At 39.9% G+C, this 14,501-nt stretch overlaps 1 protein-coding gene across 1 annotated transcript; it reads left to right on the top strand.

The window, feature by feature from the left end:
- Positions 1-265: 265 nt before the first annotated feature.
- Positions 266-13,596, top strand: LOC148473850 (peptidylaminoacyl-L/D-isomerase-like). The gene is made up of 4 exons (XM_088459343.1): positions 266-335; positions 5,531-5,558; positions 8,701-8,711; positions 12,353-13,596. Exons 1-4 carry the CDS (start codon positions 266-268, stop codon positions 13,594-13,596), a joined length of 1,353 nt encoding a protein of 450 aa, XP_088315469.1.
- The last annotated feature ends 905 nt before the right edge of the window (positions 13,597-14,501 follow it).

Here is a 14,501-nt window from a genome sequence, read left to right as displayed (position 1 = left end):
CGCCCTGTAAAATCTGCCACCCCAGTGAGAAAGAGAGTTTACTGGCAGTGACTCCCTATTTAGAACCACTATCTGCTATTCACAGTCACACAGGCAGCCCCAGGGGAGGGAGGTGCTCTCTCTCACTGGGACTGCCAATCTGGACCGCAATTAGCAGAGAGAGTGCTTATAATGGGAAGCCACTCCTATGCCTTTTAATGAGCCCTACCTAGTTTCTAGGGGCAGCAGCTGATGCAGTCCATAGAGACCAGTGTTTAAACATGGAATGGGTTTGAAATACCGGCATTCGGAATGCCGTCTGTGTATTCCCAATGGTCGGTATTCCGACAGGTCAGGTAAGTATACTAACTCTCCCCTAACTCACCCTTCTTGTGGCCTTACCCTCTCCCTCCTCACTCGCACCCTAACCCTCCCAATTAGTGCCTAATCCTAAATTTCCCTCCTTCGTGCCTAATCCTACTGCCCCCAGTGGTGCCTAACCCAAACCCCCCTGTAGTGCCTAACCCTAACCATCCTAGAGGTCACTAACCTCCCCCCAAAACCTAACTCTAATCACGCTATGATGCCTAAACCTAACACTCCCTCCCTGCGGATAACAGCTAATACGGCCCGATTTACCTAGTTAGGGATGGCGTCTGTCTAAATTCTGGCATCAGAATTAAGATAGGTGACAGTATTGATGCCTATCTTTAGTTTTGTGTTGGGCTTGCAACATCAGGATTTTGACTGGTGGTATCCCATCCGCCAGTCACCTAACTACTTCCCTTGTGCACATGTGCCCATAACAGGCCCTACTAGATGTATTGCACATGTGCCCATCAGAGGCCCTACTAGATGCATTGCACATGTGCCCATCACAGGCCCTACTAGATGCATTGCACATGTGCCCATCACAGGTCCTACAAGATACATTGCACAAGTGTCCATCACAGGCCCTACTAGATGCATTGCACATGTGCCCATCACAGGCCCTACTAGATGCATTGCACATGTGCCCATCACAGGCCCTACTAGATGCCTTGCACATGTGCCCATCACAGGCCCTACTAGATGCATTGCACATGTGCCCATCACAGGCCCTACTAGATGCCTTGCACATGTGCCCATCCCAGGCCCTACTAGATGCATTGCACATGTGCCCATCACAGGCCCTACTAGATGCATTGCAAATGTGCCCATCACAGGCCCTACTAGATGCATTGCACATGTGCCCATCACAGGCCCTACTAGATACATTGCACATGTGTCCATCACAGGCCCTACTAGATGCATTGCACATGTGCCCATCACAGGCCCTACTAGATGCATTGCACATGTGCCCATCAGAGGCCCTACTAGATGCATTGCACATGTGCCCATCACAGGCCCTACTAGATGCATTGCACATGTGCCCATCACAGGCCCTACTAGATGCATTGCACATGTGCCCATCACAGGCCCTACTAGATGCATTGCACATGCACAATACACCTGGCAGGTGCATATGGGGCCAGGACACTTTCAGACTGCAGCATATGGGAAGCTCCCTTAACATAAAAAGGTAGGAGCCATTACTGCTTTTATCATAATATCAATAATCTGTGCCCCTGTAATTAAAATAATAAAAAATTAATAGCAATAATCTTTGTTACTCTTATAAAAAAAATACCAATAATTGGTGCCGCTTTTATTAGTTTAGCAATAATTCACACACACACATACATAGTGTGTGTGTATGTATATACATATATATAATATACATATACACACACAATGTACACATACTGTAGGTGCCCGGCATTACAATCATAAATCGTAAAAGGCACTCTGGGACTGGTTAGAAATAGAAACTTGCAAAGTACCATCCATACACACATTGAAAGATATAACTATATATATCTATATATATATCTATATATATATACACATACATAGTGCATACTATGTTACATGCACATATACTGCAGGCGTAGGAAACGTCTGGCATGCTGTGGAAACCCAGTATATATATATGTGTGTGCATATATATACAGTATATATATATATATATATATATATGCAGTATACATATATAAATATAAATCTTACATTTATCGTCTTATGGCCAACAGCAGGGGTGCACTCATCATGTGTGTGTTTAATCTATAGGTATAAGCTGACATAATATCCAACAGGTAAAAACAGAGAGGCATTCAGCCATCCTCTACGAGCGGTAGAAATATATTTAATTCATTGTAAGAGAAATATAGCAGGAAAAACAGTACAAACTGAGCAATGTTGTGATCTCCTCTGGGATCTTAATCATGTCACAATAAAGTGATTAGTTGCAGCCTTACAATGGACTGAATATATTTATTCTGGTTTTGGAAGACAAGAGAGAAAGAGAGAAAGAGAGAGAGATATTCCATTAGAATGCAAGTAAAGTAAAAATGCACTGTCACTTACCACACATAACTGTCAGTGATAATGCAGACAGTCACTCAGAATTGTCTCTTCCACTTCTTGATTGCTGTGGCTGCCTCATGGTAGGAGGGTGGAGTACTGTAAGTGGTAGTGGTGCTGCTGCAGCTGCTGTGTGGGGTGAGCAGGCAGTGCTGGAGCTTGCTGCTTGAGCGCAGTTCCATTCACGCTCCTGCTCCTCCTAGGTGATCACAGTGGCAGGGACTCGGGAGACTTATACACCACAAGGGGAAAGAAGCAAAGGGCCGGCTTGGGCACAACATAATGACGTCATTGATTACTGTTTGCTGCATAGTATGGACCAGGTGACTGGAGGGATAGGCCCGGGGGAGGGAGGCTTGAATGATTGCTTTTTTTAATCCTAGTTGCGTGGCTATGGATGGGCGGCTGGTGTGATCAGTTTGGGGCTGGGCCCCTCTGAACCTTGGGGCCCAGGATAGGGGTACCCTTTGTAACCCCCTGTCACTGGTCCTGCTCCTACCAGGGAACCTGTTGCTATCCCTCCCTATACAGAACCACTGCTTTGACCAAATACTAACATAGCAACACCATCGTACTATAGCAGTTTTTATGTGACATATTCACAATGGTCACCGTATATATATATTTGGAGACTGCATATATTTATTGCAATTCTGGCTTTTTAGTCGAAGTGTTACAGTTTAAAGTCATAGGGCCTTATGTAACAACACCAAAGATTAACTATCTCAAGAGCTGTTACATATATATATATATATATATATATATATATATATATCAGAGAGAGAGAGAGAGAGAGTTTTTCAATGTGTTTTTAATGAACAATTATTTTATGTATCTTATTATATGTTTTGATTTGTATGTGGCAATGAATGACATATATTTTTGATCCTAAGTGGTCACTCTTCTTTGTAATGTGAATTGTGCAGCCAATCATCCTCTAAATTCAGTGCAGCTTAGTCTGCATTAGGAGATAATCTATCAGAAGCTTCCAATGTTGAAGACATCTCATTGCCCCCTGCACATGTGGATCCCCTCGCAGTGCATCCCAGTCACTGTTGGCCACAGTGATCAAGTAGAGCAGTGACATCCCCACCGAATGGTTTCAGAGCAGCTGAAGCTGTACTGCAAATGTAGCAGCCATGGTGCTTGGTAACAACAGCTTCTCTCCTGCAGTGTTCCAAACAATGTGGTCAGCATGGAATAGGTAGCCCAGTGACTCCTCCTCCTATTGGCTTCACTGCAGCTTAGTCTGTATTAGAAGTACAGTACCATGGATCTGTCCCCCAGAGTGTCCTTATCACTGTGAAAAGCATTGATTGGGCAGCCCAATGGCACTCCCTCCTGCAGACTTCAGTGCACCTAAGTCTTGATTAGAAGCACAGCATTCATTGCACTGCACCTAGTGTGTGCCAATAACACCTCTTTTCCACCAAAAACCCAGGTCCGACCTTGGTTTTTGGACATGGTTCCAACCCTAGTCAGACCCAGGTCAGACCCATTTACACTGCACCTTTCATCTGGGTTACTCCCAGGTCAGCCCTGTTCACACTGAACTCAGGTCAGCCCTGCTAAACCTGTGAGGTCATTAAAAGTGGGAGGTGACTGCTCCACAGCTACCAATCAGCTCATTTTAGGCATGATCCAGGTCAGATAACCCGGGTTGTACCATTTACACTGCACCATTACCCAGGTCCATTCTGGGTCCAACCCTGGTAGCTACCTGGGTTGGAATGCAGGGTCACTTCACCCAGGTTATTTTTCAGGGACACTTTTACACTGAGCTGTGACCTGGGTAGACACAGCAAAAACGCAGGTTTTTGCTCTGGTGTAAAAGGGATATAACTGTGGCCAGCAATGATTGGGCAGCACAGCAGCACTCAATCCTGTTGTGTTCAGTACATCTAAGTCTCCATTAGAAGCACAGCAGCCACAGCTCTGCCCTCCTGTGGGTGTCCCATCCACTGCTGGCCACAGTGACTGGACAGTGTAGTGTAACTTCCCACAGCAGCTCCTCTCCCAGGTATTATGGCAGCAGTGATTGGTGATCATCACTCACTGCTGCTGGATTTTCTTTCAGGACTGTGAAGTCATGCAAGAAATAATCTTACAGTTGAAAATGAATAGCTAACTAAATGTGTGTATATATATATATATATATATATATATATATGCAGCTTAGCCCCACTCCCCGTTGACTACTGCACATGCTACTCTCATCCTTACCATGCCACTGCTCCATCCTGATCCATCCCTACCCCACTATATCTGATACATCACCCCCACTTTGTACGCACACACAATTATTTATTTATATATGTACCCGGTGTTGCCTGGGTTTAAATCTTCAAGTTCTTACATTTAATTATGAGATGTCATCGAAATCTTTCCAGTGGAAGGCCCAGAACAGGTTCCCTGGGTCAAATTTCTGCCCGTTGCACTCTGCCATGAGGTCCGACCGAGGCCCCAACCACTCCATTAGGCATCCAAGAGCAAATTGAACCCCATTGTTAAGTTTTCATCCCAATCCATCCTATGGAAGGCCCATAACAGTGCCCCAGGTCAAAGTCCTGCCCTGCAACCCTTGGTAAAAATTCTGCCCAGCAGGACCCTAACCCCCCTGAAACCTAGCCAAGATCCAACTGGACCACCTCATGTTAGTTTCATCCCAATCAGTTCAGGGATGTCTGAATGCATAACCAGACAGACAGACAAAAAAACAGACCATTTAGTTTTATATATAAGATACACACAGATATATATATATAAATATACAGATGTGCCAAGTTAGCTTGTTGCTCATAGCATGCCATTCAGGCCTCCTGAGTCGTGTCATGGCTATACTGTGGTGTACCATGGTAATCTACAATGAAAGATAAGCCATGGCATTTAATACACTGCTTAACCTTTAGGTGGCGAGTGCTCCACTGATAAAATGTGTACTGCGGTGGGATGTTGAGAGAAATGCTTTCAGTTCAGAAGAGTTCTTTAAAATAACTGAACTTCAGTTGCTCTGTCATTATGTAATGCTTAGTGTGCGTCTTCTGGTCAATGAAAGCTTCTGTATGGCTGCTTTATTGGGACTCGGTACCGTAATATGCATCTACTGTAGGGTCACTTTTAGGGACAGGGACTTTGCAGCACAGTAAAAGAAATGAGTCCACTTACATCTATCCTCCATGCGCTACAAGTTGTGCCACATAAAGCGCAGGAGTGCTGTGTGACTCGGTAGCGCAGAGCATCTCTTGTGTGTCTTTTTACCCTAAAACGTGTCTTAGCACAAGCAGCCTCTGCTGATTAAAATGATGTGCAGCATGCCTATGTTCTGTGAGCCAGTACGGGTGTATCTGCAAGCAAATCACTACATTAAAGTGTTACAGTCGCTATTAGTGTAATGTAGCATTTTGAGTATAGATACACCTGCACTGGTTCACAGAACATAGGTATGCTGCATATCATTTTAATCAGCAGAAGCTGCTTGAGCTATCAATTTGATCCGCTGTATGATTCAGATGCATTTGAAGGTAAAAAGTTGCATAAAAGATGCTCGTACTACTGAGTCACACCATGGCATGGAGCTTTTAGATGGCCTGTTTAATGTGCAAGAGGCTGCATGTATGAGGACACATCCATATATGAATTTGTATAAATAACAGAATTCACATACACCACCAAGTGTTTTTATTTTTAATCTAGTAGTGAAGATTTATAAACTAAAGAAGAAAAAAAAATTCACCTTCCATGATTCGAACCCCGGCCCCCCAAGTTGCAAAGTAGAGACCTTAGTCACTAGCCCACAAACTCTAGCCATGTTGAGAGCTGCGCCTGTCGTGTATGTCATGTGAAGTGAGCAAATTAAAGCAGGCAATGTGTTCAATGTCAATAGCGGGCTCAGCATGTGGCAGCATTGAATAGAAGCGAAAGATGATGAGGGTGGTGGTGAGCTATACAATGAGCTCAATGGAGTTGAGTAGTAATTGAGTGATGGTGGCGGAGATGGTGAAGGAACTTGGGTGGCCATACACAGAGAGGAACGGAGAAGAGAAGTGCAAAGCAGTGTATTTTAAAAGCATTGAACCTGACATGATCTTTTTATGAAAAACTTGCCCCCTGTTATGTGTACAATACAAAGTCTACTGTATAGCAGAAATGCCAAGTGGTGGGATGTCGAGAGAAAAGTTTTGATTCTAAGGTCACAGGAGTGCTGTGTGACTCGGTAGAGCTGAGCGTCTTTTATGCGTCTTTTTACCCTAAAATGTAATGTATCATTTTGCGTGCAGATACACCCGAACTGGCTCACAGAATATAGACATGCTGCACATAATTTTAATCAGCAGAAGCTGCTTATGCTATCAATTGGCATCACTGTGCGATTCAGATGCATTTGAAGGTAAAAAGTCACATAAAAGACACACAAACTACCGAGTCATGCCTTATTAGTACAGTACATGTAAACACATTCATCATGTCTCAGTGAAAGCTGTGCATACCTGTGTCCCCTGTCTGAGCCCATGAGACAAAAAAAATATATATATATATATTTTTATTTTTATTTTTTTAACAGTACAGGAGTCACACACATACTATACTGTTATTACTTAATACTTTATTACACATTCTTCTACAGCCCTCATTCCATGACCAAAATGTTATACTATAGTGTACCGAATCACAGTTTCTGTCAGTCAATCATCGGGCGGTGATACAGAAAATGCATTGGAACTCTGACGCATGTGCTGTGTAGTTTAGGAATAGAGACACCTGGTGGACAAATAGTTGTATTACAAAATATGACCTTTTTCCAGTTCAACTACTTTCCATTAAGAAACATTCTGTGTGGCGCAACTCAAGGCTACTGTGTGGCGCAAGATGCATGGCACACTACATGGCAACAAACTAGCTGGGCACATCCTGTATTTTTTCTGAAATGAGAATCCGCAATCTTTTTTACCTTATACTCTTCACCCTGCTCAGTATGGACAGCAGGAAAATTTAATTTTTGGAAATAAAATGTATTCAGAACCAAGTGTTTATCAGAGAAAAATGAAAGGAGCTCAGCATTCTGAGTAATAACTTGAATACTTTGAAATAGGCTGAGTAATTGAGGTGCAAATTTCATGGTTGGTACTCTAAGACGAAGATTACGGGTGACTGACCAAACTTTTTTTTCAACTTTCATGCTGACTATAATTCTACATTTTTTGTCTGCTTGCACTTTGTAACGTTTGGAATACTTCAGGAAGGCTTCTCTCACACAAAGCCAAGTGAAGCAGAAATGAACATGCAAAGAAAGGTCTCCAAATCCTTATTGATTCTCTTGGTCTGTCTATTGAATTGTGGATGGCACACAGATGAGAAGATGAGTTTAACTGGCAGACCTAGGCACAGTGAATGCCAGAATTTGGCCATTAATTGAACACCTCTGTCCAAAATGATATCCACAGGACACCCATGCAATTGAAAACAATGACACAAATGGTAGTGAAGCCATCAGAGTTGGGTATATCAGTGATAAAATCCACAGATATATGAATCCATGGTCTATGTGGTAATGGTAGAGGTAGAAGTTCACCAGCTTATCCCAGCTCAGAGCTCTTGAAATGAGCACAGATGGCACAAGCAGATACAAATTTCTGAACATCTTGAAGAAGTTTGGGCCACAAGGATGCCTAGGTCATCTGAAGATTTTTGTCAAAGAACTGCCCCCACTCCAACAGAAGATGCATCTACATCAAGTTAAAATGTATTATCGATCTCCGGCTGTTTCAGGATAGGAGCTGAAATTAAGGCTTATTTCAACTGCTGTAATGCCTATTGGGCTTTTCAGGCCATTTAGCAGATTTGGCCCTTTTTTGGTTAATGCTGTGATGGGTGCAACTACTGTGGAATAACCTTGGAAGAACCTCCAGTAGTAGTTAGCAGACCCAAAAAAACATTGTAATGCCCATAAGGTGGATGTCTGTTGCCAAATCAGAATGGCTTGCACTTTTTCAGGGTCCATGGTCAAACCAGTGACAGAAATAATATATCCCAGGAATGGAATGGATGTGGTTTCAAAGGTGCATTTCTCCATCTTGCAGTACAATTGAATTTGACAAAGCCTTGAAAGCACTTGCTTCACATAATGGATACCTGTTTTTTACTGTTATCTCATTGGTACCTCAAGAATCAATGCATGGCCACAGTCCTCCATCTTTTTTTTTTACAAAAAGAACCCTGCTCCAGCTGGAGATGAAGAAGGATGGATGAATCCACATTACAAGTTTTCTTTGATGTAATCAGACATGGCTTGGGTCTCAGGAATAGACAACAGATAAACTCAGCCACAAGGAGGAATCTTCCAGGAATGAGATCAATTGGGCAGTTTAACAGCCTGTGAGGTGGTAAAGTCTCTGCTGCTTGCTTACTGAAGACAGTGATGAATTTTCTGCGTTGAACAGGTAGTCCAGAGACTTTAGCTTTAGAGGTAGAATGACGTGGTAAAACAGTCTGAAGACAGGACATGATACAATTGGGATCCCAGGAGAGAATATGTTAGGATGGCCAGTCAATGTGTGGGTTATGATACCAAGGGTATCCAAGGACAATTGGACTGGTAGATTCAGGAATCACGAAAAAGGATTTAGTCTCTGAATGTAATACTCCAGTGAGAACTGTCATAGTTACAGTAAGGTATTTGATATGACCTCCAGGAATCCAGCTGCCATCCACAGCCATACCAGAAAAATGAACAGGTAATTCCTGTAGAGGTATGGAAAGTATTTTGACAAGTTTGGCAGATGTAACATTTTTTGTAGTTTTAGCATCCATCAAGGCTGTGATTAAACGAGAACTTTGTGGGTATTTCACTTGCACTGATAGAGAACAATCTTTATTTTTTAGGAGAGCAAAGAGACACTCTGATTAATCTCTCCACCATTATCTAACTGGAAGCTTTTTCCAATTACGGGAGCAAGTCTTCAAAGAATGATTAGTGGCTGCACAATAAATGCACAATTTCTCTTTAATTCATCAATCACAATCTTTAGTGGAAAAGTGAGCCTTGCCAAGCTGCATGGGGTCATCTACATGATCTTATTTGAGAAATGGTATGAACCTTAGAATGCTCTGCTTTATTATTTTTGAACTGTTTCTCTACATGATCTACATGATTGTATATGGCTGAGGTTCCCAAACTTTTTTGAATCACAGTGCCCGAGTAACAGTATTGTTTTTATGGCATCCCTAAGTCAAACATTTGTTATTCAAAAAAAATGTAGTAAAGTAAAGTAAATTGTTCTTACCTGTCATTCTTTGGTTCAGTTATGTGGTTGTGGACAGATTTGAGCGTCAACATTTTTACATTACACTGACCATAAATAATTTGATTTGGCACTGGACCACCAACCTGAGGCACCGTTGGAAGTGTCCTGAGGCACTACAGGGTGCCATAGTGCACAGTTTTGGAACCACTGGTTTATGGTAATTATATTGTCCAGGTTGGTAGGTAAATCTCTGGAAACACAGTGGCAGATGGAAAGCAGTATACTTGCTGGCTGAAACAAAGTGGTTTGGAGCAGGTCTGTATACAGCATTAATGCTGTGATGCTGACAGGTAATGGAGCACAGTAGCAGATGGAAGGCAGATATGTATGCAGATTGGAAGTTGTGGTGCATGGCAGGTGATGATACTCAGTGCAGATGGTAAATATTGAGAATCCACGAAGTAGCATATAGAGTCACAGAGGACATGGTCAAAGGACACAGGAGTACGCATGGAGCTTAGAACTATCCTGGGTAGAAATACATTGTTCAGGGATTTGGTTGCTCACAGGAACTGGTTTAAGTATAAAGTGTCCATTGGTCTATGGCTGGTTATATTTCCCCTTCAACTTAAGGACATAGACATGACATAAAGTGAGGACGGAAGTGTAGTTGCATGCCCTCATAGTGCTGTTATCTCATCTCAGCTGGAATATCTGCACCCCAATAGTGGAAATTTTTACCCTGATGGGCTCACTTATGTTTATCTATTAAGGGACATCCAATGTATACACAGAAATGGTTAATTTATGTGAACATTTTGTAAATAACTTATTGGATTGTCACTTATATACAACCACTGTAAAAACCAGCACTCCTTGGTCCAAATGTCACACAATGAATCCCTTGTGCCTTCCCAATCCATAAGTACACAAACTTATGTCCATCATAAGAAAGATGCAGGCGGCACTCTGGGACTTGTTTAATACAAAAGTTACTTCAAGTCCCTTAATATACATATCAAGGAACATCCAATGTATGCACATAAATAGTTAATTTATGTGAACACCATGTAACGAAAAAGGATTAAATTTACTATTTACTATTTACAATACTGTTACCAGTGGAATTTGTATATCTTTACAGAGCAGTGATATTTCCAAAATATATTTGTGGCCCCAGATTCTTCATATACACTCCAATATTTGATTGTATCCAATTAATTCAGTTTACTAACAACTTCTGTTCTGTGCTTCATATATGTTGTATTTCATATTCAGTAATATTCACTTAGTATTGAGTACACTGATTTCATAAATAATTTAAATTAGTAATATCTGCCAACACCTCTATGTTCTTTTTTATCTTCATGGTAGTTGACTACAATACTATCTTTGAAAAGTGGTTTCTTTTTTTCACCAACACATAGGAAAATTGTTGTCATTGTTCAACAGCCCTTAGATATCAGATTAGTGTTGGCTCTATACTTCAAAACATGACTCTGTCTATGTCCGGAAGCTACAGATAATAATTATCAATGTTAATGTTATAAACTATAAAATTGCCACTAGAAGAGATAGACCTGCAGAGCCACTGTGGACCCTATAGGGAATTTAAAGTACTGATTTTATTATTCTTGCAGAGAAATTCTGTATATTTTTATATCAATGAGTTATTCCAGTTTTGCCTAAATATAATGAAAGTACTGTAAATCAGCTCTAATGAGTAATTCTTTATTTTTATTCATAATAAAGTTATACGTAACAACATAAACTTCCTGACATTTTTATTTTTTCTGTCAAAGGAAAATTGCCACTTAGATTTGGAAAACAGAGTTGGCAAATAATTCAACAATTTAATAAAACCTAATTAATGCAATCAATTTCTAAAATAGATGTTTTTACTTTATCTTAGTGAAATGTTTTAAACATAAATACTCTACCTGGGGTGTGATTTTCACTGTAGACTAGCATTTTTTAGTTCAGTTAACTTGATTTTAGTTGGGGGGAATGGAAATAAGAATTCATTAAGCTGCTAATTTCTTTTTACTAGTAGTTCTAGTAGTGTTGTTCCTGAAGAAAGTTGAATAAAACAAGGCATTTATTAATAAATATTTAAAGTTGAAAAAAATACAAAAAGGGCAATTTATTAGTTTCTTAAAACAAGCATCCAAAAAATGCATTTTTATGAAGTTTATGAATTGGCCATCTCCACCTCTACTGATAAATAACTGATTGTGGAAAAAAATTATAAAATAAAAAACCTATTTCTGAGATGAGAGGGGAAAGTTTTACAAATATACTTGACCAATTAAAGTTAACTAAATTACATTTCATAACTCAAGTTTCAGTAGAGGGTTATTTAAGTTCTAATTTGTGTGAATTCATGTTCGTGAAGTCACTGGAAATTATTTAGATTGCACTGTTTGTTGTATGTTTGTTCATGGTGCTGAAAACATGTTATAAAAATCACAGGAGTTGTTTAAAAATGTTATCACAAATTATTATAATTATAAAAAATTACATTGCTGTTTATATGCACAACTTTGAATTTATCATTGCTTCTTTTTATAACTAATATTTTACTAATGGTTTTTCTAAAGGGATGTTACATAATGCATCACTTGACCCACTTAAAATGCAGTCATATAAAAGACATATAGATACAAATTGAAGAATTACTTTTATTGCAGGTTCGAAGGTTATTTCACTTGGAAGAGACTTTGTCACAGTATTTTTGCAGAATCAAAACTCTAATGAGATCCCTGAGCAGCAAATTCTCATTTCTGGAACTGTTCCTGACACCGTAGTTTCTGTTTCTGTACTCAAGTCTGATTTTAAGAAGACTGTAACAGTTTCAAAAGGAACAACAATAACAGTTACTATAACAAATCCTGTAGAACCAAAAGGATCAGGAGTATCCCAACGTGCTGTGGTCATTACAGCTAATGCAGATGTCACTGTAATGACTCGTAATTATAAAAAAAATAGTGGTGATCTGGCTTTGATTTATCCCACTCATCAGTTGGGACTTGAGTATTATATCATTACCCCTCAAAATGGACCTGTCAATCAATATAAGCAGTTCTCTGTGGTTTCACATAAAAGCACAACAACAGTTAACATCTACCTAAAAGGAGAAGTAACACTGAATGAAAAGAGTTATAAAAAGGGAGACATGATGACATTGAACCTACAGCCTTTCCAATCGGTGCAAATTCAGAGTAACGATGATCTCTCAGGCACCAGAGTGGTTTCTGACTATCCTGTTGCTGTCATAACAGGGCACACATGTGCTCAGAATAATATAGGTTGCAGCCATGTCTACGAACAGCTCCAACCTGTTACTTCTTGGGGAACTACTTTCTTTGTCCCAGCAATGTCCTTCCAGACTGTATTTGATATTGTTTACATTTTTGCTTCCCAAGACACCCCACTTGAGTACCGGACTGGTGAAAACAAAATAAAGACTAGCTTGAAAGCTGGAGAACAGATGATGTTTACTATAAATTTAGTTTCACCACTGTCTGTCCGAAGCACAAATAAAATTCAGGTCTTACTTTTTGGCAGAGGTGGAAACAACAACAACAGAGGATTTGGCTCATTCCTTACCAAAATACCCGATATTAATTTATTTGCCTCTGGATATTACATCATTGGACAGTTGGGTTTTGACAATAATTTGGCTATTATTATCATCAAAACCTCAGATTGCCCTGGGGTCACTTTTAATAGGAAAGTTCTAACAAATATTACATGGAATGTATTTCCTGGATCTGAATACTCCTGGGCAGAATACAATTATGGTTCCGGTGCCACTACCAATGTGGTTGAACACTCTACAACCTCCTTTGGTCTCTTAACCATTGGCTACTCCGTGAACATGGCCTATGGATCTGTGGCACCCAGTATAAAAGGTAAATTTTCTCAAATTTAATTTTGATTAAAGTTTATTTCAAATTAATTTGAAGTAAAGGTACTGCGCTGTGCTCTTAAAACAAAACTATTTTTAAAAAGGGTCAGTGTCTTCACCTTGATCAAAAAAGAGAAAATTGTGTCTAGACTGAGTTTAATAGTCTTACCATGGGACTGATGTAGAGTTTGATTCATTTTGCAGAATAAAAAGTAGAGATGTGCGCCGACACCCATGTTTTGGTTTTGGTTTTGGATCTGGATCTCCCCTTGTTTTGGATCTGGATTTGTTTTGCCAAAACCTCACCTCCTTGTTCTGTTTTCGAGTTTTGGTTTTTGATCTGGATTTTTTTCTTAAAAAATAAAAACAACTGCTAAGATCACATAAAATGGGCCTTTTTTGTTCATACACTATTAATAACCTCAATAACATTTATTTTCACTCATTTCCAGACAATTTTGACCTCCTTGCAGCTCACAATATTGATTTTTTTTCATCTAGTTAAAGGGTCAAAAGGTTACATCCAGCTTGCTGGCTCAAAACTGATTGATATAATTAATAGAGTTGAAAACTGTGCAAAGATAATGGTTGAGATACCCTTGAGGATTGAAGAATTGATAGTTGATAGTTGGTGCAGTCCCTGGCTGTAAAATTGATAATTAATTAATTAAAAAACAATTCATTTTGTGCAGCCCCTGGCTGAATAATTAATAAAAAGAAATTCATTGGTGCAGCCGCTGGCTGTAAAATTCATAATAAATTAATTTAAAAACAAATCTTTGGTTCCTAAACCAATCATAACATTAATGTAAAATGTCAGGCAGCAATGCCCCAACCAGCACATAATGGAAAGCAAAACGGTGCAAGTTGGAATAGTCCTCCTCCCTCCCACCCTTATGATGTATATGAATTAGGACATTCACAGTTTA

This window comes from Taudactylus pleione, unplaced genomic scaffold (genome assembly GCF_031769625.1).
Source record: "Taudactylus pleione unplaced genomic scaffold, aTauple2 ptg000906l, whole genome shotgun sequence".
In the NCBI taxonomy this organism is placed as follows: domain Eukaryota; kingdom Metazoa; phylum Chordata; class Amphibia; order Anura; family Myobatrachidae; genus Taudactylus; species Taudactylus pleione.
This window is presented reverse-complemented; position numbering and strand designations above follow the sequence as displayed.

Coding starts and splice junctions, on each gene's coding strand:
- LOC148473850 (XM_088459343.1), top strand. CDS start 266: ATGGGTTTGAAATACCGGCATTCGGAATGCCGTCTGTGTATTCCCAAT. Junction 336..5,530: donor TCGGTATTCCGACAGGTCAG/GTAAGTATACTA, acceptor CATCTACTGTAG/GGTCACTTTTAGGGACAGGG.